Below are 26203 nucleotides of genomic sequence, written 5' to 3'. Positions count from 1 at the left end.
TAATAATAATATAATAACAACAATAATTAACTTCTTTCATTCAATCATATTTATTAAGTCCTTATTGTGGGAAAATACAACACAACAACAGACATTCCCTGCCCACAATAAGCTTACAGTCTACAGGGGGAAACAGACATTAATATAAGTTACAGATATGAAAGCTATATTTAAACTATCATTCAGCCACATAGAGGAGAGTGAAAACATTTGTGCACATTTCATCTTAGAACATTAGGGTGGGAAAGACTGTACCTAGTCATGAAATGGATTTTTAAAATACTTTAAAGGTGCTTCTAAAATAAATCAGCTTTGCTCAGTCTGAAGAGCTTAATGGTCAGGAAGTGGAGAAAGTTCACCTTAAAATATATCCTAGAGCTTTTAAGACAATCTGTAAATTTGATGTCTTATTTTGCTCAATACAAAGCTTCTTGGTTTGGCTTTTCCCCACCTATTTTCTTTCGGTTATTCCCCCCTTTTATCCTCACTTCTAAAGTGCTCTTTTGCAGAAAGTCAGACAGCCCAGTTACTTGTAAAACTCCAAAAAACTTCACTGCTTTCCTACTCTTTAGGTACTGAATCTTTATTCCATGATATTTACCGGCACTTGACTTCTAAGATAACAGCTCAAAAAGTCATATCATTTTGATATACAGTTGATTTTCTATTTGCCCATGTTATACCTACCAATTTCTACAGGTAGATACGCATTCTTTTAAAAAATGGTTATTTGTTAAGCATTTACTATGGACCAGGCAATGTACTAAGAACTGGAGTAGATGCAAGCTAATCTGGTTGGGCATGGTCCATGTCCAACAAGGGGCTCACTGCCTCAGTGCCATTTTACAGGTGAGATAACTGAAGCATCGAGAAGTTAAGTGACCTATCCAAGGTCACACAGCAGACAAGTGGCAGAGCTGGGCTTTAAACCCAGGTCTTTCTGACTCCCAGGCCGGTGCTCTTTCCACTAGGCCATGCTGCTGCCCGCTGCATTAGTTCAAATTATGTTCAGAGAAAGATCAAGAATTGTATAATAGCAGTCAGCTGTGTCTCTAACAGACTAGGGTGCAGTGAACCATGAAAGCTAGGATCAAATCAGTCTACACTAGTCACATTTCAAGAGTGGCCACTGACAGGAATAAAGAATTCCAGACATCCTTTTGCCAACCTCCTTCCCCATGTTTTATGTAAATATTGATAACTATTAATAACCAAGTTCCTTGTGGGCGGGGAACATGTTGACCAGCTCTGTCACACTGTATTCTCCCAAGCTCTTAGTACAGTGCTCAGCACACAGAAAGTGTTCAATCCATAATAATAATAATAATGGTGGTATTTGTTAAGCGCTTTCTATGTGCCAAGCACTGGTCTAGGCACTGGGGTAGATACAAGGTAATCAGGTTGTCCCATGTGGGGCTCACGGTCTTAATCCCCATTTTACAGATGAGGTAACTGAGGCACAGAGAAGTTTAGTGACTTGCCCCAAATCACACAGCTGATGAGCAGCGGAGCCAGGATTAGAAGCCACAACCTTGGACTCCCAAGCCCGTGCTCTTTCCACTAAGCCACGCCGCTTCTCTATGACGGATCAAAAATAAATCAATGTGTATTGACCTTGTGAGAACAAATAGTCTTTATACTGTTGTCCAATTCTGGTGACAATTATAAATTTTTGTTTGGGGAACTGCTAAGAAGACAACCATTCTCCAGTTTATCGCAGGGCAAGCAGCAGACATAATGTCACCTTGTGCTCTGTTCCAACAGGGTACCCTAAGAATACCCGTGAAAACATTCCTCACAGAAATCGTCAGAAGCTAGAGAGTTGGTGAGCATGTCACTGGTGTTGCCAGCTGGGCCCCTGAGGACCCTCCTTTCCTCTCAAAGAAACCGACCACGCCATCCTGCTCACCTCTGGATCTTTCTTTTTCCCGAAAACATAAGCCATGTCAGAGGAGCAGTGTTGCCTAGTGGAAAAAGCACAAGCCTGAGAGTCAGAGGACCTGGGTTCTAATCCTATTCCCACCACTAGTCTGCCGTGTGATCTTGGGCAAGTTACTCAGTTCTTTCATCTATTAATTAACGTTGGTATTTGTTAATCACTTACTACGCGCCAAGCACTGGTCTAAGTGCAGGATAAAATGGATATTGAAAAACTGTCCCTCCTACTCTGAGTGTGAGCCCCATGTGGGATAGGGAGGGTCTCTGATCTGATTATCTTGTATCTAAACCCGAGTTTAGTAGAGGGATTGGCAGATAGTAGGCACTTAACAAATACCATTATAATTATTATGTAAGCAGGTTGTCATTTCCCAATTTCCTCCTAAAATCCAGGCTTCCGGGTGAGTAGAGGTTCATCCAATGAAGACTTCATTTGCAGAGGTCCTCAACCCATATCCCCTTAAAAAGTGGCCTGGGTTTCTGTCCAACTCCAACATGTTCCAGGCCAGGTATACAACTCATTAAAAAACTGTATCCACAAAGATATGAGAGAGTTGAAAAGAGTTGAGTCCCGATGATATTTATATCTCCCCAAATTCTCTCCACCAGCTAACACTGACATAAGGGGATAATACATGATTATTTTGTACCTATCCCAACTCTTAGTACAGGACCTGGTACACAGTACGTGCTTAACAAATACCACAATTATTATTCTAAGGGAAGAGGTCATGGGTAAATGGATAGGAGAATTCTCATGGGGAATAATCTTGTGCCCTTACACTCACTGAAGCATTCATACTAACCAGCCTGTGAGCCCGTCACTGGGCAGGGATTGTCTCTATCTCTTGTCCAATTGTACATTCCAAGCGCTTAGTACAGTTCTCTGCACATAGTAAGCACTCAATAAATACTACTGAATGAATGAACCGGGCCAGGAAGTACAGCAATTCTAGAGGTAGGTCACAACCTGGTATGGGAGGGAGGCAGGGAGAGACAGACCCAGCCTCACACCACTTATTTACATTTCTGTAATTCATTTATTTATATTAAGGTCTGTCTCCCCCTCTAGACTGTAAGCTCATTGTGGGCAGGGAATGTGCTTAGTTACAGGGCTTTGCAGAAGCGTTCAACAAATACGATCGAATGAATGAATATCTTTCCATGGTTTTAAGGTGTTTAGTAAGTTCCTCGCTACCCAGTAGTTGCACATCTGGAGTGCGGAGATAAGTGGCAATCACGGCTTCCTCTCTCTTACGAGGAATCAGCCTGGAAGTAGGAGAGACGGAAGGTAGACGGGTGACCAGATTTTTTTCCCCATGCTCCAGGGGAGGTGCATGACAAGGAGGAGTCTTTTGCTCTGTGGCTATGCACAGATGACAGAAGGGGACGAGACGTGGAAAAAAATGCAAAAAGATGCTCCGCTGTCATGGAGGGTGAGTAACTAGCTCCCTCTGGGGCACAAAGTAGGGAATCAAACACAATCAGTGAAATCAGTTCACAGTTAACGGTTTCGTAGTATGGTAATGCTAGATTAGCTATTATTTTCCATTATTTCCAAAGGTAAGCTTGCTCAATGTGCAGGGCTTCCTAATTATTAACTGCACTCTGAGTATGCAGAAATCAGTGTTGCAATAACATTGTCCAAGCAAGGCATTTAGCAGTGCTTTTGAACAGTAAATACCATTTTTAAATTTTAAAAAAGGTTCACTGTTCCTCCCTTTTCCCAGAGAGAGAAGACTAAAACAATGACTTCCTTGGTTTATCTCCTTTTATTAACTTTTGTTCTGTAAAGTCAACTTGGATCACTATTTTCAGATTTAGAAAATCCAAATATTAATCTAATAACGACAAATCAGAACTTCTGGATTCAGGTGCTGGCCTCTCTCAACTCCTGCGCTTGATTTTCAGTCATTAGCTGAAACAAGGATTGGTAACCCAGCCCATATCTCACAAAGATTCCCAATCTAAGGCCCACATCCAAAGGGTGTGACCCTTTTGCAGCCCCTGAACAGCTCTTTGGGGAAAGGAAGTTCCTGGTCATATATTTCTCGGCCTCCACTTGGTCACAACTGGCAAAACACTTGATCCAACAGGCTGAATCTAAACTCTTAATTTCTAATGCCTGGCCTAGGCAATTGACAAATCTTAATCTAAAAGTGTACCCAGCAAATAAAAGACAAATGCTTACACGTGAATATGGTTGTTTACATCCTTACTACTTGCTTGCTTATTGACATTAACAACCCAACTTACTTCTTACAGAATTTTCTAAAAATGGGTATGGGATTTATAAAATATATCTTTAGTTTCACCATATTGAAGAAAAAAACACGAATTTCAATGTATGCTACCTCTCAAAATTATGTCTGCTAATTTCCCTCTGTAGAAGACTCTGGGCCATTCTTTGTACTTCCATTTTATAATCCCCAAATATTCAACCATTAGGGCTCAGATGGGACACTGATAGCAGCAGCAGTCCTTCTGCCAGGAATTAACTTCAAACCCCAAACCAGCAGGCGCTATTACAATTCAATCCTCAATTATTGTTCTGGTCCAACAAAGGTCATGAATATCTTTCATCTAAAATGTCCACTTTTCAGTCACTTTGCTTGCTATCCAACACATTTATTTTAGTGCTCTTTCTCCTCCTATCTATGCTCAGTGATTCCAAAATCTGAAAAATGACCAACAGTGATAATGGTGATGGTATATTACTGTATTTGATGACACCCCCCCATCTTTTTTTTTTTACTACAAGTCAAAGTGAGAACTTTAAATAACCCTTAGGTACAAACTATAAATCAAATTTAACTCACCTTATACACTTGCTGAAGCTTGCTAAAACTCGGGTTGGGTCAACTACCAGGGAGGGCAAGGTTCACAGATGAGGACCGCCACTGAAGAACCTTTATTCAGCGTGGCTCAGTGGAAAGAGCCTGGGCTTTGGAGTCAGAGGTCATGAGTTCAAATCCCGGCTCTGCCACTTGCCAGCTGTGTGACTGTGGGCAAGTCGCTTCACTTCTCTGTGCCTCAGTTACCTCATCTGTAAAATGGGGATGAAGTCTGTGAGCCCCACGTGGGACAACCTGATTCCCCTGTGTCTACCCCAGCGCTTAGAACAGTGCTCTGCACATAGTAAGCGCTTAACAAATACCATTATTATTATTATTATTATTATTCTTGGTTCCATGAATGGGTAGTTTGATTTATCTTAAAATTAAATCTATTCTGCTGTTATTCCAATCGCTTCAAGAAAGATGGACAGCACATCCTCTGCAAGATGCATCTGTGGCCTCTTTCCAGTCACCAAAATACTTTCGCCTAATTACCAGTGCTTTGTTGAATCAAGTTCCTTAACTCACATTATTTCCTGAGAAAGTGATGCTTTCTTAGGGGTGATTCACCACCAGCAAAGTTGAATCTTTCAAGTCACTTTCTTGGGATTTAATGCAATTTCAGGAACTTCATTTACCAAGACACTGTGGATCAGCAGAAGAGGCCACACGGTGATGACACAGAACCCATAACCTCATAGGCTCTATTAGCTTTAAGAAGGCCTCGAAAAGGGAGAAGTTCCAAGATGCCCCAGCACTGTTCTCTGGGACTTCTGGAGAAAGCATTAAATTCATTCTGGAAAGTCCTTTTGGTCCAACCTACAGGCCTATCCAAAGGAGTCCCCGATTAAGAGCCTTAAAAGCTGATAAGAATGAAATCGGGAAAATGAAGGCCTCTTCCATATACAAATCATTCAGGAGAGAAACCCTAGGACAGAGTGGGACCAGCCCCAGTCCCCACAACGCATCCTGGGCCCATCCTGAAATGCAAAGCTGTGGCAATCCTAACTTGCCGTATGGGAATCTGGAGCAGACTTTCTCATCCTCCCATTCATAAAGTCACCTAACTTCTCTGTGCCTCAGTTATCTCATCTGTAAAATGGGGATTAACTGTGAGCCTCACATGGGACAACCTGATTACCCTGTACCTACCCCACCGCTCTGCACATAGTAAGCGCTTAACAAATAACATTATTATTATTATTATAAATGGGAAGCAGCGTGGCTCAGTGGGAAGAGCACAGGCTTGGAAGTCAGAGGTCATGGGTTCGAATCCCAGCTCTGCCACTTGTCAGCTGTGTGACTGTGCGTCCCAGTTCCCTCATCTGAAAATGGGGATTAAGACTGTGAGCCTCACGTGGGACAATCTGATTACCCTGTGTCTACCTCAGTGCTTAGAGCAGTGCTCTGCACGTAGTCAGCACTTAACAAACACCAACATTATTAGTATAAACGGAGTCGGTGCAGGGCTGAGCTTGGAAATAAACACTGGGCCTGGGGCAGGGGTGATACTAGTCCAGGCTGCTTCTCATCTCTTCCCGAGCTGAAGGAGGTGGGCAAGGCGGCAGTGCTTTGCACATAGTAAGCGCTGAACAAATGCCAACGTTATCATCATTATTATCTCTGGGGCCAGGCCACCGACCGCCTTCGGAGAGGGGCAGCAGCAGGATGGATCCTTGCTTGGGGGGAGGGAATGGAGGAGGGAGCTTTCCTTTGTCTAATCCCGGCAGGGGTGGAGGGATGCCTGGAAGAACGCAGAGGCCGGGGCCAGGCCCCTGCCTCCTGTTTCACTCATTCGACCGTGTTCACTGAGCTCTCACTGTGTGCACAGCACTGGACTGAGCGCTTGCAAAGCACGATTCGGCAACAGAGACAATCTCTTGCCCAGCAACGGGCTGACGGCCGCTCTCTTATTCTGTGGCTGACCCATCTTCAACAAAGCGCCGACCAAACCGTCCAAAAGATGCTCGGCAGCAAGGGTACAGGAGGGCGACCTTTTTTTTTTTTTGTCTATTTTGTGTCGCAAAGAGCAGCAGTGCCCTCCCCTCCGAGAAAGCATCAGGGCCGCCCAGGCCCATGGAGTCAGAGGTCATGGGTTCGAATCCCGGCTCTGCCCCTTGCCAGCTGTGTGACTGGGGGCAAGCTACTTCTCTGTGCCTCAGTGACCTCCTCTGTAAAATGGGGATTAAGACTGGGAGCCCCACGTGGGGCAACCTGATTCCCTTGTGTCTACCCCAGCGCTGAGAACAGTGCTCTGCACATAGTAAGCGCTTAACAAATACCATCGTTATTACTACCATTTGAGCGGGTGTGGGAGGGTGGAGGGGTGTGCCCGGCGACTAGAAAAGGGCCGCTTTTGCTCCCCTCGAGTTGCTTTCTTGCTTGGAGCCGCCGGAACGGCTGGTCCCGGGGAGGTCCTCGCCTGCAGAGCGGGCGAGGGAGGAGCTGGAGGTCGGGAGGGCTGGGCGGGGGGAGGGGGGGGCGTCAGCCTCCCTCTTGCCCGCTGGCCAGAAGGCAGGCAGGAGCAGCTGGCGGCTTATTGTCCCCGGGCGAAGCCGCTCGGGGCTCGGCGGGCTCAGGTTGCGGTCGCTGCCGTTTTCCGCCGCTCAGCGCGGCGGCCCGTACAGGTGCAGCCCGGGCGGTCTCCATGGAAACGGCCGGGGAGGAGGGCGCGCGCGCGCGCGCAGGCGTCGCACGAGCTCGCGCCCCGGGCACGAGGGCCCTGGCCTCCGCCTCGCGCCCCCGGCCTCCACCAATCAGGCGGCGGCGCGTGCCGACCGGGGGGGGGGGGAGGGGGAAGGGCCGGCCCGGGGAGGGTTGCCACGGCAACGAGCGGCGGCGGGGAGGGAGACGAAAGGAGAGGGAGGCGGCCCATCCCGACGCCCCCCGACTGCCGGGCCCCGCTCTCCAGCCTTCACTGCGGAGGTGGAGGGGGCGGGGAGGAGCGGCCGCGGGATGCGGGAGGCCGGCGCTAACGACCCGCCAGCCAGGCGGCCGCCAGGCATGGCGGCTCCGCCTCCGGGCGGCCGCCGGGGGCGCCCGAGCGCGCGCGCGCCTGCGCAACGCGCCCCGGGACGGGGGGAAAGGGTGGGGCCGCCCCCTCCCCCGGCCCCCGAGCAATTACAAAGAGGAGATCTCGCGAGAACTCATCGGCCCTTCCCCAGCCGGGCCACGGGCCGGCGCGCGCCCCCTAGAGGCCAGGGCGGGCCCGTCCTCCCCCACCCGCCCTGCCCTTTCAGGCCCCCGAGGCGGCGAGGGGCAGGACTGGCCCGCAGCGGGGGCAACAAAGCCTCCCCTTTTCAGAGCCAAACGACGGTCCTTCTTCCTTTTTATCCCTCCCTTGTCGATGCAGAAAAACGCCTCGGGGGCACCACCGACCGCCCCCCTCCCGGGGCAGCTTTGGGGCCAGATGGCCAAGGGGAGGAGAGGAGGGAGGAGGGTCGCCTGCTGGTTGCCAAAGGCAGCCTTGCGGAACTAATCATAATAATAATAACTGATTCGATTTATTGCTATTGTTCTTGTCCGTCTCCCCCGATTAGACTGTAAGCCCCTCAAAGCGCAGGGACTGTCTCTATCTGTTACCGACTTGTCCATTCCCAGCGCTTAGTCCAGTGCTCTGCACATAGTAAGCGCTCAATAAATACTATTGAATGAATGAATAATAATGTTGGTATTTATTGAGCGCTTAGTATGTGCAGAGCAATGTTTTAAGCGCTGGGGGGAGATACAGGGTCATCAGGTGGTCCCACGTGAGGCTCACAGTAAATCCCCATTTTACAGATGAGGGAACTGAGGCCGTGACTCGCCCGCAGTCACACAGCTGACAGGTGGTGGAGCCGGGATTAGAACCCATGACCTCTGACTCCTAAGCCCGGGCTCTTTCCACTGAGCCATGCTGCTTCAATTAATAATAATGTTGGTGTTTGTTAAGCGCTTACTATGTGCCAAGCACTATTCTAAGCGCTGGGGTAGATACAGGGTCATCAGGTTGTCCCACGTGAGGCTCGCAGTCTTCATCCCCATTTTACAGATGAGGTAACTGAGGCACAGAGAAGTTAAGTGACTTGCCCACAGTCACACAGCTGCCAAATGGCAGAGCCGGGATACAGGTGGCAGAGCCGGGATACAAGTGGCAGAGCAAAAGTCTGTCAAAGGGCAGGGACTGTCTCTATCTGTTACCAATTTGTCCATTCCAAGCGCTTAGTCCAGTGCTCTGCACATAGTAAGCACTCAATAAATACTAGTGAATGAATAATAATAATGTTGGTATCTATTAAGTGCTTACTATGTGCAGAGCACTATTCTAAGCACTGGGGTAGATACAGGGTCATCAGGTTGTCCCACGTGAGGCTCACAATTTAATCCCCATTTTACAGATGAGGTGACTGAGGTACAGAGAAGTTAAATGACTTGCCCACAGTCACACAGCTGACAAGTGGAAGAGATGGGATTAGAACCCATGACCTCTGACTCCCAAGCCCTTGCTCTTTCCACTGAGCCACGCTGCGGTAGCCGCCTTTGGTCCATCTGCAAACGGGAGGGTTTTGACAGACGGAAGCCACATTGTGGAGGGGCAGCACAGGGAAACCCATCCAATTCCCCTCAATTCTCCTTCAACGCAAGGCCGGTGCCCTTTGGGCCCCCACAAAGGCTTTGGGCCCCTCTTTCCCTGCCACCTTCCCCCCGACTTTCCAGAGGGGCATTTCGTTCACCCATTCAGTCGTACTGATTGGGCGCTTACTACATGCAGAACACTGTACTAAGCGCTGGGAAGGTACAGTTTGGCAACAGAGACCATCCCTGCCCAATGACGGGCTCATAGTCTAAACGCAGAGCAAAACAGAGCAAAACAAAAACAACATCAAGATAAATAGAATCCAGGGGATGTACACCTCTAACAAAATAAATAGGGTAATAATATATACAAATAATATATACAAACGAGCACAGTGCAAAGGAGGAAGAGCAAGGGGCATTTATCAACCCTCCACACTTGCCATCGACTGGGCCCAGCCTTAAATGATTTTTGCAGTGATTTTTAAGAGTCTTGCCGGGCCCATATTTGTTCCTTTGGAAGGACGGCTCTTCGGCCAACCTTAGAATGTCTGATGACGGACACTAAGGATTTTAGAGCACCGGACGTTATCGCAACCTCTACACCGGTGCTTGTATTTTTCACGGCAAGCGTATACGTGATGATCATTAATGCAGGGACGTGTTGGACTTAAAAGTTCTGGAAATTCAAAAGTTTCTCGGTTCATTTGATCAGTACGGCACTCCCTAATTGATTGCAACTGCCTCACTTTATATACAAGCTGGTATTGTTTGATATCTTACCCCAGGTTACAACCACCCTACGAAACATACAACTGGAGGGACAGAGTGGGTGTTTGATGCTTTTTACACCAGAGAAAAGCCCGTCTGCCCTGACATTCCAGCAAAGTGTTAGAAGTAAATAGTAAATCCCTTACCACCTCAGCCTCCTCCTCACCTGAGCTGAGACCGATCAATCAACAATAAATAGAACTTGGGAACCCTTATCTATAGTGTGTGTCAGATTTTCAAGGCATGGAAAAAAACCCCTAAACAAAAAGCTGTTGAACTGGGGAGACGGTTTAATTTAGAAATGGATGATGCACGTGTTGTGCCTAAGTACACGGCACGCAGGGGAATCCTTGGCCAAAGAGGGCTTCATTGAACTTTGAAAATCCAATGCATCCCTGCAAGATACCAAAACAGATGAAGTAACTTGGGTTTCTACACCAGCCACCAAGATTTGGGGATTCAAAATACCTTCTATCCATTTTCAAGAGTGGATGAATTTATAAAAATGAAAGCCACAGTGGTGAGAGTTCAAAGAAGCTCAGAAGACTCTTGTTCAGCCTAAATTGGACAAATTCTTCACTAAAACCGAAAAGCTAAGTATCACAATCAGCAGACTACGACGCTTCTTCTGCAACCCCCTGTAAAGGCTCATAGTCCTATTACAACTCATTTGGTCATTGATCTGATGTGACAGATTGAATTACTTTAAGCTTAATCAATAGTCTAGTGATGTCTAAGATTACAGTATATAGCACATACAGGAATTTCACATTTTCCAGAGGTTCTGGAACTGATCTTAATTTGACATAGACGTCTAAGACACCAAGCATGCTACACTCATTCTTACAGCCACATGTTTATGGCACAATACCCATCTAATTCCTTGGGCTAAAGTATATTGTGATCACAGATTTGACACTGAGATCCACCTATCTATATATATGTGTATATATATATGTATACACATAATATATGTATATAAATGTAACTCTAGACTATAAACTCTTGGTGGGCAGGGAACGCCTCTCCCAATTCTGTTGTACCAGGATTCTCCCAAGTGCTTAGTAAAGTGCCTGGCACACAGTAAGCGCTCAATAAACGCCACTGATTGATGTATATACACACAAACTCTGCTGGGTCACCTCCCCACAAGCATTCTAATTGGCCCTCACAGATGGTGGTGATTAGCTGGGATTGGGGGTAGAATATAACAAATACTTCCATACTTTCAAGTGGCCCTCCTTTCCCACCCTATCAACAGCTTGTTTTCCCCAAAGAAACTGCGTAACAATGACCATGGTCTTGAGGAAGCCAGTTTCTATCCACTAACCGGTGGCTCACCCAGGCTGCAGCTGCCTCTGTTTCAGCCCAGCCTTTCATCTCCATCAGTCTTTATTGCGAGCCTGTGTGCACACAATAATAGGAGCAAATCCCATAAGGGACCAAGCCAAGAAGCTTCTAGAGCCACATCAGAGTGGAGCAGCAGAGATAAGTTTCTGGCTCCCACAGTATCCCTCCCTCTCCCCACCTCCCTTCCATTATTTTTGCCATTTGGCTCCCAAATTCTCAAGCTTTATATCAGAGGTTTTCCCCCCCGCATTTAGTTATACATATCATTTCTCAGAACATTTAAAGGGAAAGAAACAAATTGTCTTAAGATCTGATCCTGTTTCAGTGTTTTTTACAGTCTATGTGGCTAGACATTTCCCTATTGTCCCCTTCAGAAAACTGCCCTGTTCCAAGGTGCCATGGTCTTATAAACTAGGTTAATAAGATTTCATCCTCCTATGGCCCTCTTGATTGGCAGCTGCTGCCCAGGGATGTTGGCAGTTCTAACTGCTATACTCACCCCACTGCCAGGAGACTGCCATAGAAATAATAAGGAACAGGGCCAGAGCTCTGCAGGGAGCGACAGGGTGAGGGGGAGGGAATTTGAGCTTTTTGCAACCTAGTGTTCAACTCGCAAATCAGGCAGAAATCCTGATGTCAAGATTTGCTGAGTGAAACATGCAGTATATGGCTCCAAAACCATTCAATTCGTTTTTTTCGCCACACTCCCTCCTAACTTTAAGTTAAAATTTGCCTTCTGAAAGGTTTTCATCAAAAGTAATAATTTTCTGTTAAAAAATACTTTCAAATAAGTATGATTAATCCCCACTCAGACTTGGCCAGTATATTTCAGAATGTAAAAATCACAGTACCTGAAGGGTAAAACTAACGTGACATGCTTGAATTTAAATATTTCTTGTGAAAAACAAATGCTAAATATGAAACAATTTGCACTTTTAGTTACTCTATTACCTTTTAGATTTTTTTTAAAAAAACTACCTTTTCGATTAGTCGGTAGTACTTGATGCCTATGGACAGAGCACTGTACTAGAAGCTTGGTAAAGTACCACAGAATTAGTATGCAAGCTCTCTGACCTCAAGAATCATACTGCCTTTAAAAGCCCCAGTGCCCCCAAACTGCAAAATGTCATAAATTAAAATAGCTTTGCAAAATCTCTACTTGGAAAAAGGTTTACTAACCCATATACAATTTCACCAATTCTTGGGAGAAGACTTTGAACCCTATTACACAACCCCTACACATGAAGATAATGATGATAAAGGATTCTCGCACTAGGGATGATGGGTGAGATTTCAGGAGAACCAGCTTGGAATAACTGATCACAGTATTTACTAGTGGCTTGCATGGTACTCCTTGCACTCTTTTTTAGCCCTGTGAGTCAAATTCCCTTTTATTTTTTTCTTAAATGGTATTAAAGTGCTTACTGTGTGCCAGGCACTGTACTAAACCCTGGGTTTTATACAAGATAATGAGATTGGACATAGTCCCTGTCCCACATGGGGCTCACGGTCTTAATCCCAATTTTACAGATAAGGTAACTGAGGCACAAAGAGGTTAAGTGACTTGCCCAAAATCACACAGCAGACAAGTGATGGAAAGCAGATTAGAACCTACATCCTTTGACTCCTTGGACCATGCTCTAACCCTTAGACCATGCTGCTTCTCATAAAGTGGTGCATGAAGTACAAAGAGCAAGTAAGCAGGCAGGAGGCCGGCAAAAACTAGAGGCATAAGTGGTCTTCATCCACATGAGCCAGCTGCAGGCAGAACCAGGAGTAGAATCCAGGTCTCCTGATTGCTTGAGCAATGCTCTTTCCACTGAGTCAAAAATAGGGCTCACCCCTACATATACACCTAAGGAATGTCAGCGTGGCTCTGTGGAAAGAGCATGGGCTTTGGAGTCAGGGCTCATGAGTTCGAATCCCAGCTCTGCCACTTGTCGGCTGTGTGACTGTGGGCAAGTCACTTAACTTCTCTGTGCCTCAGTTCCCTCATCTGTAAAATGGGGATTAAGACTGTGAGCCCCACGTGGGACAACCTGATTCCCCTATGTCTACCCCAGCGCTTAGAACAGTGCTCGGCACATAGTAAGCGCTTAACAAATACCAACATTATTATTATTATTGTCATCATCACATCACTCCTTTTTTATATAAACATTTACAACTCTTGTCAGATACAACTCCCACAGGGAATCACAATGAGAAAAAAAAAGTTAATTATTATCTGTCCACCACCAGGCTAATTTTACACTCTTGAAAAGTGAAATGTGCATAAATAAAAGATTACAAGGAAACATCAAAAAATAGCCAACTTGTCTTTCTACCTCAATCAGACCAATTAAAACTTCTGTAAGTCCCGGCACCTAGTGATGAAAGTCAATAAATGGGTCCTGTCAGATCAGGGTAGGAATTTTAAAAAAGGAGTCAGCCATGGAAAAACAATTACTTATAGAATCTTAAAAATGCAAAGTTTAGAGATGGCAGCTAGATTCTTTGAAGGCAATAATTACTATAGATCCTAGAGCACTCGGCAATGTGCTGATCCTAGATTTCACACATGAATAAGATACGGAATTCCACATTGGTTTTGGCTTCTAGCCGAGGTTTCTTTCAAATGAGACTACATAGAGTACAGGAATCCAACTACGAACTATCTAGAAGAGAATACTAACTGGCAAAGCCATTTCAATCTCCATCTTAAAAGCTAATGAAGAAGGGGAATCCAAGAAACAATTTTATTAACTGTGATTCCAGGAGCTGCTGCACAAACAGAAATATCCAACAGTCACCCTACGTATTCATGTATTAAAACCCATTTATGTATATAAGTATATTCAATTATTTACTCATACTACTTGTACTGGAAGTCTTCTTCCGGTTCTTACTGTTTGTAAATAATTTATGTTTTCTGCTTCTTTCCCCCTTATACTGTAAACTCAATGAGGACAGGGAGTGTGTGTTTTGCTTCTGGTGTATATTTCCAAGTGCTTACAACAGTGCTGTGCACTCAGTAAATAATTGGATCAATCAGTGGAATGCACTGAACACATTGGTTTTTGAGGTATTTGTTAAGCACTTACTATGTGCCAGGCAATGACTAAGCAATGGGACAAATGCCAGCGAATCAAGTTGGGCACAGTCCATGTCCCATGGGTGGGGCTCACAGTCTTAGTTTCCATTTCACAGAAGAGGGAACTGAGGCACAGAGAAGTAAAGTGACTTCCCAAGGTCACAAAGCAGGCAAGTAGTGGAGCCAGGATTAGAACTCAGGGCCTCTGACTCCTCTGAATTTTCTAGATGCCCCCACCTACCAGTAGATGAGTTTCATCTTGGTCTTAGGCACCTTGGATCTCTCCCCCTCACTAGGGAAACATCATTTTCCCCTTTTCCCTCTGCTCCTCCACCTCTCCCTTCCCATCCCCACAGCACTGTACTCGTCCGCTCAACTGTATATATTTTCGTTACCCTATTTATTTTGTTAATGAATTGTACATCGCCTTGATTCTATTTATTTGCCATTGTTTTTACGAGATGTTCTTCCCCTTGACGCTGTTTAGTGCCATTGTTCTTGTCTGTCCGTCTCCCCCGATTAGACTGTAAGCCCGTCAAACGGCAGGGACTGTCTCTATCTGTTGCCGACTTGTTCATCCCAAGCGCTTAGTACAGTGCTCTGCACATAGTAAGAGCTCAATAAATACTATTGAATGAATGAATGAATGAATGAGTTGAAAGTCAATAGAACCTAGAAATACTAGCCTAAAGGGTGACCATGCCCACTGGACTATCCTCAAGGGACAGAGCGGGGTCATTTATGTCAGCCTAAAGTTACTTTTTTCTTTTGGCTTGAATTATCCATCTGGACTGTCCATAAGGAGAAACATCAAATAGAAGATTTCTCAATCCTAAAGTTAAGCAGGGCTGTGTATCCCCAGCTTCTGCAAATGCAAATCTATCCATTCCAACTAAGCGACTCAAACATCCTTTGTTAATCTACAAAGAAAAATTGTGATCTTCCAGTCTATTTTATCCTATACTCCCGAACTCCCAAGCAACATTATCCCATCTCTAAAATGCTTAGTCACTCAATCCTGAAGCCATTTCAGGGCGTGATCTTTGAACAAAATGGGCCATCTTTCGAAAGATGCGACCGAGTGACGATGGCGTCTCTTGCAGAGAAGGATGCACAAGCCTTGGTCCTGATGTTACAGGACTGCGAACCTCAGAGAAAAAAATTGATTACAGAAATAGTGGTTTAGTCAACACCACTTGCTCTCTGGTGGGCAGGGATGCATTACATCGATCACTCAGTTGTATTTACTGAGCATTTACTTTGTGAAAAGCACCGTATTAAGCACTTGGGAGAGTACAAAAGAGTTACCGGAAACGTTCCCTGCCCGTAACGAGCTTACAGCCTAGAGGGGGAGACAGACATCAATAGGAATAATTTATAATGTAAAATTTAAAAATATGTACATAAGTGCTGTAGGCTTGGGGGTGGGTTGAATATCAAATGTCCAAAAGTCACAGACTGAAGTGCATAGATGATGCAGAAGGGTAAGGGAGTAGGGGAAATGAGGGCTTAATTGGGGCAGGCCTCATATTGTGACGTGTACACAAAGGTCGCAAGGTTTGTTTTTTTGAAAAAAATTAACCATACAGGCCCCATTTTGGTCTAAGTAGCTTAAGCAGAGTGCCTATACCTAGCTGTAGTGCTATTACTTAGAAGGCAGTTGCCTTGGTAGACACTGTGGTTTTGACCACCCAAGGTAAGCCAGCAGTGTTTCAGTAGTGCTGCTCAGGTCGAACATCTCCCAGAATATGTGATGAGGTTCATCATTTAGAAATCTTCACCTGGACATCCAGCCCCACGCATCTTACTCCTTCTTGCAGATCCAGTGCTAAAACCTAGGTATCCCAATTCTCAGAGCTGTGCTCTTTCCAGCATAAACCAGAAGTAACTGGGCAAAAGATTTTCATCTGGGAATCGAAACGGATGTTTGGAGAAATGGAGGCTGCCTTTCTACTCCAATGCCCTTGACTCTTGAGCTTGGGATCCCCATGGCCTGGCACACATGCACACCAGATCCCTGGGGTTTTCAGGCTGCAGTGAAAACAAGGAAGCTGTCCCCCAAGCCCCATGTCTCTGGCCTTGATATTTCCAGGCCAAGAAACTGGCTTCGGGAGCAGCCCAGGTGACAGCTAAAAAAGACCAGGCTGAAGCCTCATGTCCAGCAAAACAGGAAAGTCATCTCTGCTATTGGGCCGGAGCTGCCAAAGCAAAAAATGGGAGAAGCAGAAGAATGAGGGGGCATTCCTGTTCTCTTAGTATTTTTTGAAAATGAGAAAGTACATAAATGCACCAAACCAAACATTTTTAAAATGAAATAGAAAAATATAATAATTTTCTTTCTTCCAATTAAAATATACTGCTTGACATTTTATAGGGTAGCAAGAATGGATCTTCCGGTTGGAAAAATCATGGTCTCTTCCTTTGGGACCATAACAAAAAGGTAATTTCAAACATCACTGTGCAGAGTTAGAATTACTAGTGGCAGTACAAGCAGTTCTCCTAAAAGTAGGGGTTGTGTTAAAAATCAATTGCATTTATTGATTGTTTACTGTGTGCATAGCATTGTTCTGAGCACTTGGGAGAGAACAGTATAAGACTTGGCAGACACATTCCCTGTCCACAACAAGCTTACAGTCTAGAGGAGAAGACAGATATTAGCCCCGACTAGTAGGAAGACCACAGAACTGGGAGTCAGAAGGACACGAATTCTAATTCCGACTCCATTACTTTTCTGATGTGTGGCCTTGGGCAAGTCACTTAACTCTTCTGTGCCTCAGTTACTTCACCTGTAAAACGGGGATTGAAGCTATGAGCCTCATCCGATTAGACTGTAACCGATTAGACTGTAAGCCCATCAATGGGCAGGGACTGTCTCTATCTGTTGCCGAACTGTACATTCCAAGCGCTTAGTACAGCGCTCTGCACATAGTAAGCACTCAATAAATACTACTGAATGAATTAATATGGGTCATGGACTGTGTCCAACCTGATTAGCTTGTATCTACCCCAGGGCTTAGTATAATGTCTGGCAAATAGTAAGCACTTAATACCATATATACACACTCACACACTACACATAGATACACACACCCCCATATATACATATAACCATACAGTGCTAGTGCTTAGTAGAGTGCTCTGCACAAAGTAAGCGCTTACTACGATTGAACATGCATACAGTCTTTGTTATAAATGTAGAAGACATATATGTACATAAGTGTTGTGAGGCTGAGAGAGGGGCAAATAAAGGGTTCAAATTCAAGTGCAAGGACGCCACAGAAGCCTGCACTTATGAAAACCTGTTTTGTAGTGGTCAACCCACATCCAAGCCTGCAGGCTTGTGCACAACCTTCTTCTGACAGCAGTACTGTGTCCAAGCACATGCCATCTCAAACATGTTCCCTAATTCAATCATCACGTTCTATCAAAAACACATGAAACCACATGTCACACCACAACCAAATTAAACTGAAATGAAATTTACATTTAGAAATTAACCCAGGACTTTTGGACTGAATCAGTGAAGCACTAGATGATTCGTTCCTTTCCAAGGCCTGTTTAACCACTCTGCTTCTTAATGTTATCAGCCAATCAGTGGTATTTCATGCTTAATATGTGCTGAGCACTGTAACAAGTACTTGGGCGAGTATAATATAATAGATCGTATAGATGTCATCACTGCCATCAAGGAGTTTACAAATCTATTTTTGTTGAATTTTAGCATGTTCCCATTGTGTTTGAACTACCCTGTCTTGTGTGTGTATGTCCGCACCCACTCTGAGATCCTGGAGCTGTCCATTTGCCTTTCCTATCATCTCTATCCCAGTGCTTAGTAGAATTCTTTGTGCATTGTAAGTATGGAATAAATATCAGCAATAATGATAATAAAAATAGTAATAGAAGAAAGAAAAAAGATTTAAATCCTAATTACCCTTGTTTTTCTTAAGCCATCTGTGGCTCTGAAAGTCCAGGGCAGTGACTGGAGAATGTATTGTGACTTCCCACCCACCACCTGAGGGCTTCCTACAGCTATTCATAATAATAGTAGTTTTATTAAGTGTTTACTATGTGCCAAACAGTGTTTGACACTGTTCTAAAGGCTGGGAAAGATACAGGATGATGAGGTCAGACACAGTCCCTCCTCCCACACAGGACTCACAATCTACATGGGGGGGGGGGCGGGTACAGATATTGAATTCTCACTTTACGGATGAGGTAACTGAGGTCCAGAGAAGTTAAGCAACTTGCCCAAGGTCACACAACAGGCACTTGGCTGAGCTAGGACTAAAACCCAGGTCCATGCTCTTTCCAGTAAGCCATGTTGCTCCTCTAGCCATTCGAGGCCATCCCCACAGATCAGGATGTTCAATGAGCCTCCTCCTCTTCTAACAGTTACCTTGCCACCTTTAGGAATTCTAGCCACAAAAGGTCAATGAGTTCAGACTGCAGCCAGAAAAGAAGAGAAGCCCTTACTATGTGTCAGGCACTGTACTAAGCACTGAGGTAGATACAAGCTAATCAGGTTGGACATAGTCTATGTCCAACAGTCTCAATCCTCATTTTATACTCTAGTGTGGTTTAGAGCGGACAGCTCAGAGGCCTGAGAGTCGGGGGAACTTGTTGGCTCCAGTACTTCCCTGCTGGGAGACCCTGGGAAAGTCACTTAACCTCTCTGTGCCCAGGTTTCCTCATCTTATAAAATGGGGATGAAAAAAATACTTGTCCTCTCTGCCTGAGACTAGGAGGCCCATGTGGGGCAAGGACTGTTTCTGATTGGAGTATCTTGTATCTTCCCCAGTGCTCAGTACAGTGCTTGGCACACAGGAATAATAATGATGGTGTCTATTAAGCATTTACTATGTGTCAAGCAGTGTTCTAAGTGCTGGAGTAGATATAACCTAATTAGGTTAGACACAGTCCCTTGTCCCAGATAGAGCTCACAGTCTTAATCCCCATTTTACAGATGAGGTAACTGAGGCCCAAAGAAGTGAAGTGACTTGCCCAAGATCACCCAGCAGACAAGAGTCAGGAGTAGAACCCATGACCTGACTACCAGGCCCGTGCTCTATCCACTACCCCATGCTGCTTCTTAGGGAGTACTTAAGAACCAAAATTATTACATTGACATGTTTGGGGAGGAGCAGTGCAAAAGCCTTATTCTACTACTGTTTCCCTTTTCTACTGTCACTAATATTTTGGGACAGACGTCTGCAGATGAACCTATACAGCTTTCAAAGTCAGCACAATTAGTCATTCGTATTCTGCATTACTACAGGTTCCGAAAGTGTTAACAATATCCAACACCACCGTTGAAACAGTGCTACACAACTCTGGATAATACTTTTTAAATTACAGAGAAGAGATTTTTTTTTCCTCTCTCCTATTTACAGTGAAAATGGGATCATATGTCATTCAATATTTCTTAAACTGAGTCATTCTAGATTCAGATTTCTTGATCAGGAACAATTAAGATTCTAAGAAACTGAAATCAAAATATTTACTTTATTTCCATTCTTCATATGCAAAGTTAATATATTTTCTATATTTCCAGATGGCTGTGGGTGGGTGGAACCCAAAAGACTCAAGTTAAATGCAAATCTACAGAAGCCCAATTTAGAGGCCCGTTTATAGGTTTCTTCTTGTCAATTGCTTTTTGACTGCATCTGCTAACCCACCCAAATTGTGTGCTTCTTAAGCAAAGTTTTTTAAAATGTAAATGCAGCCAGGACAGTGGATCAGTTAATTAATGTTACATGAGTCCTCTGGTTCTATCGCACACAGATGATGCACAGATGATGCAAATCTGAATCTAGGGACACACATTTGGACTGCAAAAGTTAGAGTTCAACTCAGAAATCAACCTAGAAATACAGAAAATGGAAGAAAGGAAGACAATCTTGGGTTGGGCTACTGTCAGTTCATGATACTCTGCTGTACAAACGGAAGAATGGATGAAGGTAATGGACGTACACACGTGCAACATGTATGTTTTCCAGTGTGAGATGAGAGCAAAGGGAAAAGAGAGAAGGGCAGTGAGGAGAGTGAAAGCATCAATCCACTTTTCCTGCCACTGCTTCTACCAGTTCGCCCCAGTGGAGACACAGCCAAAGCCTGGATGTACCCAGGCTGTGTTATGACTGTCCCGAGGTGAACTGGCCAAAACTGGTCTCTAACGTTTTTTTCTAATGTTATTTGTTAAGCACTTACTATGTGTCAGGCACTGTACTAAGCACTGAGGTAGATACAAGCTAATCAGGTTGGACACAGTCCATGTCCAACTGTCTCAATCCCCATTCTATAGAGGAGTTAACTGAGGCACAGAGAAATTAAGTGAGTGTCCCAAGGTCACACAGCAGACAAGTAGCAAAGCCATAATCACAATCCAGGTCCTTCTGACTCCTAAGCCTGTGCTCTAAGAACTAGGCTGCTTCTCTCTCTGCTAGGGCCACCAAGTTGACGTCAGTAGCTGCAGCTTCCTAACTTTTGGCTGTGGGTGCCCAGCTTGTTCAGCCCAGAGCCCCTTACTCACCGAGCCCTTTGAGATCTCTCCCATTCGCCCAGGTGAGCACACACTGCAGGCAACCACTGATTTTCTGTACTTTTTTGGAAGACAAAAAATACCAAAAAAACCTAGAGGCCCCACAAGCCCCAAAGCTTTAGGACTATCCCATTAAATCAAGGCATCTTGTCATCTTACCCTGGGCCCTAATAACTCTGGGCAGACAGATTCTCTTCCATCTTCCCCTCCTCTTAAGACTCTTTGACATGCTGCCTTGTAATCAGCCCATAAATTCATTGCTAGAGTAATCATTTGCCCTGTTTTATTATCTAGCCACCAGATTTGCAGCTGGTCTGTTCCCTGTTTGGTAGAGATCTGGTACCAGAATCTTTCATGTCCGATATACATACTTTCAGCAACCAACCTCCTTCCACTGCTGACAGCTCCTTCTGCAAGGTTCCAAGACTTGGCCACGGCATCCCAAGACAAATGAACTGGGAGTGGAGTGCAATGACCCTGGAGCTATTTGGGGGGTGGGGGGAAGAGTTCCCCCCAAAATGTAGTTTCAGGTCAATTCTGGCCAAACTGGGGAGATTTCACAAGATGGCACCTCTATGCTGTCATCACATCAAGCAGCATGCTGGCACAGTGTGTGAGGTCAATGGTAGGTAATAGCCAGGATTTTTCACTGGCCACTCCTTGAGCCCTGATTCTGAGGTGCTCCACACCACAGCATTTCTGGCTAGCCAAAGGTCCTACTAACTCCTGCTCACCAGCTCTAAGCCCTCTCCTCCTCACATATTCAGGACTCTGGCTTTCCCATTTTTTATGGTATTTAAGTGCTTACTATGTGCCAGGCATTTTTGTTTCTTTAATGGTATTTGTTAAGTGCTTACTATACACCAAACACCATTCTAAACTCTGAGGTGGTCCAAGTCTAGCCTGGGGCTCAGAGTCTTAATCTCCACTTTATAGATGAGGTAACTGATGCACAGAGAAGTTAAGTGACTTGCCCCAAGTCTCACACAGCAGACAAGTGGCAGAGTGGGGATTAGAACCCACATCCTTTAACTCCTAGGGCTGAGCTCTTCTCTTGCCATGGTACTCTTGCCCCCAAATGGTTGCCTGGACCTGCTTTTTCAATGGATTTGGGGTTTGCTGAGCTACCTGGCCCAACTTCCCACCCCTCACAGCCCACATCTCTGTACCAGTCCTTCTCGGTCCTTGCCCTTGCCCAGCCAGGACTTCTCCTCCTCCTCCTCCAGGATCCTCTCTGCTTCCTGCACTTTCCTTCTCTATTACAGTTGCAAGAAGTTGTAAGCAACTTTTACAGTCATGTAAAAAGTAATAGGAATGCTGTGTGACTAAGATAAGTAACAGGCCCTTGAACTGACCTAATAGAAGGAGCACATTCAGACTGGTAATAATAGTAATAGCATTTATTATCTGTCTTCAAAATGTAAGCAGCGCCTCATAAGTGACAAGTAAGTAAAGTGGCACAGCTGTCAAAAGCTTGGAACAGCAGTAGCCGACCAATATGGCCTGAATCAATCAGAAACAGTAGCACAGGGCAGGGCCACCATTTGAAAAGCAGTTGCAGCCACAAATTCTAGTTCTTTGTGTATCCAAGTGAGAAGAGGTTACTGGCCAGTGCTTGCTCACGCTGTGTAATCACACAGCCAATAATATATGCTTACAACTTTCATCATACTCCAAGGATTTTTTCCCCCACTTTTAGTCCTCACTGTGGTAATTGTAAAATAGTATTTCAGCACCTAGAACCATCCAGTGTCAATACAGCAGCAATGTAAAAAATGGTTGATGAGAAAACAAAATGTGTTACTTGTGTTCAGAGAAGGAGAAACACTAGTCTGAAAACTTCCTTTCTGAGTCACTGTCAGTAACATTCTATAGATTAGCCCACACAGATATATTGTTTTGGTAATACCCTAAAATGCCCTGCCCTCTTCTAATCACTGAAAAAAAAAATATAAAAACCAGCAATATAAGAATAGATCAATGGCCCAAAAATCATGGACACCCATCTCCCATAGTGGCCGCTCTCATTCAAGGGCAGTTCCCCCACTGCACCTGGTCAGTTATGCAGTTTTCCACTGTGGATGGGAAATTTCTTCCTTATCCAAATTAATGGTCAATTTCTGCCAAGAAACATGAGAACCAATAATACTAGGTTGGGAAGATGATGAGTTAATTCAGAATATCAGTCATAGCCATAGGTACTTTAGTGCCTTTTTTAATTGGTCTCATCCAATTGGCCAGCAGGAGACATCGAATTTGGGGAGGCCCTAAGAAAATGGCACCTCAAACTAGCCTCCAGTTGGCCCATAGCTTGGGCTACTCCTAACTTTGCAGTCAAATTGACCTCAATGTCATGCTAACCATACGGGAGAAAGCAATTTATTTCTTAGTATGAAAATTATCTTCCCTAGATTGTTAGCTCCTCGAAGGCAGGGATCATGTCTTTATTGTACTCTCCTAAATGCTTAGTACTTGTGTTTGATACAAAGCACAACCTCAATAAATAGTACTGATTGATGAATCTACCTCTTACACCCTCCACTGCATCTTCACAAAAATGTGACCAAATTCAATATGAAAACATCCTTTCATTACCCAATTTTGTTAGTTCTTTTTAGACGGACACATCAACTGTGTCAGTATTTGAGAGCTTATTGAATACAGAAAACTTTTTCTATGTATTTTTAAGCTAAGTTGAACAGAACCACCACATGGAAGCTTACAACCAAATGAAGAAGGCAGGCAGGCAAGTTGTATGTATAACTGGAGTAGAAAAATACAGTTGGTAACACAAAAGCAGGCCAATAAATGAATGCCATATTTACTTGCATAACTGCCTTACCCAGATTTTTGTGGAGGAAATAAAAAGATTATATGTACCACACAACTGTAAAAAATGATAGCCATGTATTCTGGGGGAGCGGAGGAGCAGCAGAAGGGTGAGGACAGGACAACAAAGCAGGTGGGGATTGTGAATTCACTACGTGTCTATTCTATGCAGCACCTTTGGAGAGGGCAAAAGAAGAAAGATCAGTCTCCAGGGCCTTTTACCTTCCTCTTCCTTCTCCCCTTTTTTCCTTTTTCTCTCTCACCTTATTGCTAGATGTATTTCTAATATGATCTGCATCATGGTATTACAAGAATGGGGCTAACAAATTGTGCAAAACAAAAGGCAATTATACAAATAAATACAGTCAATGGAATATGTAGAATATTCTAAAAGAATATTTGCCCTTTATTCACCTTCCTTCAACCCCACAACACTTAAGTACATATCCATAATTACGTACCTGTAATTTATTTTTTTATCAATGTCTATCCCCCTCTAGACTGTAAGCTCACTGTAGCAGGAAATGGGCCTATCGACTCTGTTATAGTGAGCTCTCCCAAGAACTCAGTACAGTGCTCTGCACGCAGTAAGCACTCAGTAAATATGCTTGATAAATTGATAGAAAGGTATACATTTGGATGATAAGGATGACAGAGGAAATGATATGGCCACAGATAGTTGGAGAATTTCTCCTGAGGGTGGTGACATTTTAAGAAAGCTTTCAGTCTAGTAGAAAGAGTCAAGAGTGCAGCATTCTCGTTGCAGCTCTGCCACTGACCTGCTGTGTGACCTCAGAAAAGTCACTTTACCTCTCTACACCTCAATATCCTCATATGTAAAATGGATTTGTTAACAGATCAATGATGTTTGTTCAGTGCTTACTATGTGCAGGGTACTAAGTGCTTGGGCGACTATAATACAGTAGGGAGACACTCTGGCTCACAATCTGGCCCACAAGGAAAGTTTCAGTGTAGTGGAGGATCAGATAATACTACCTGCCTCTCCCTACCTCACAGGGTTGCCTGAAGAGAAAATGGGATTACTGATATGAAAGCTCTAATGAAAGATTAAAGGGTTATATCAAAACAAGATATTACTCTTATTGGCAGGGGATTATTACTCTTATTGACAGGGGTAAGAGCGCACAATGGATAAGAAATAGAAGGGACAAGACTGAAGTCCAGTTAGGAGGAAGCGGGGAAGGAGTAAAGATTGAGAGCTGGTCTGTAGTTGGGGAAAAATGTGAAGACCAGGATATAGCTGAAGGGAGATGGCTAAAGGACAATCTAGAAGCTAATCCTCAGGAGTTTGTGTTTAGTGCACAGAGAAATGAGAGGCCACTGGAGGTGTTTGAAGAAGGGAACAGGATTTCAGTTGGAGGTTATTCACCTGAGTGTAGGATAGACTGAAGAGAAGTTTGAGGTATGTTGTTGTTTGTACTCCCCCAAGAGCTTAGTACAGTGCCCTGCACATAGTAAGTGGTCAGTAAATACAACCGATTGATTGATTGAGTGAGGCCAATGTGGCAACCTAGCAAGAAGTGAAAAGTGCTTGGTGGCCATAAAAGGCAGATCAAGGAAATATCGTATAGGAATAACAAGTAGGATTTAGTAAGTCCAAATGTACGTGGGGAAAGAGGACTGAAAGAGGACACCAAGAATGTGGGCTTCTGGAAAAAGACCGAGATGGATCCTCATGGGAATATTTGGAAGATGAATAATTTAAAAATGAAAGATGAGATTGCTTTTTGTCACACTGAATTTAAGGGGCCAGTGGACCATCAATTAGTCATGTAATCATATTTGTGTACTTACTGTAGGCAGGGCACTGTATTAAGAGCTTGGAAGAGAACAACAGAGTTGGTAGGAACGTTCCCTGCTCACAGGGAGCTTACAGTCCTGAGGGGTGATAGATATTAATACAAACTACAGATATGGACATAGGTACTCTGAGGCTGAGGGAGGGGTGAATACAGGATGCAAATCCATGTGCAGGGACAACACAGAAGGGAGAGGATAAAGAGGAAATGAGGGCTTAGTAGGGGAAGACCTCTTGGAGGAGATGTGATTTTAATACAGCTTTGAGGGTGGGGAGAGTAGCTGTCTGTCAGATGCGAAGAGGGAGAATGCTCCTAGAGAGAGGCAGGACATGGGCAAGGGGTCAGTGGCAAGATAGATGAGATCAAGGGACAGTGAGTAAGTTGGCATTAGGGAAGTGATTTTTGCAGGTTGAGTTGTAGTAGAAAATCAGGGAGGTAAATCAGAGTGCGGGGGGCAATGGGATTTAGGGCTTTAAAAGCCCACGGTAAGGAG

At 44.5% G+C, this 26203-nt stretch overlaps 1 protein-coding gene across 5 annotated transcripts in view; it reads right to left on the bottom strand.

The window, feature by feature from the left end:
• The window catches only part of NOL4 (nucleolar protein 4), a 235342-nt gene that overhangs the window by 198166 nt on the left and 10973 nt on the right, over positions 1–26203 (bottom strand). Inside the window, exons 1-2 of one of the 5 annotated variants that reach the window (XM_029068855.2) lie at positions 4758–4891; positions 1910–1964 (exon numbers count right to left, since the gene is read on the bottom strand). The exons of the other annotated variants lie outside the window; for them this stretch is intronic. Of the exons in view, the coding sequence (XP_028924688.1) occupies positions 1910–1945 (36 nt within the window). The 5' untranslated portion in view covers positions 1946–1964; positions 4758–4891. Of the gene's footprint in view, positions 1–1909; positions 1965–4757; positions 4892–26203 lie in introns of those variants that run through there. 5 annotated transcript variants of the gene reach the window in all.

This window comes from Ornithorhynchus anatinus, chromosome 7 (genome assembly GCF_004115215.2).
Source record: "Ornithorhynchus anatinus isolate Pmale09 chromosome 7, mOrnAna1.pri.v4, whole genome shotgun sequence".
Lineage (NCBI taxonomy): Eukaryota > Metazoa > Chordata > Mammalia > Monotremata > Ornithorhynchidae > Ornithorhynchus > Ornithorhynchus anatinus.
The sequence above is the reverse complement of the archived record's forward strand: the minus strand, read 5'-3'. Positions and strand labels throughout refer to the sequence as shown.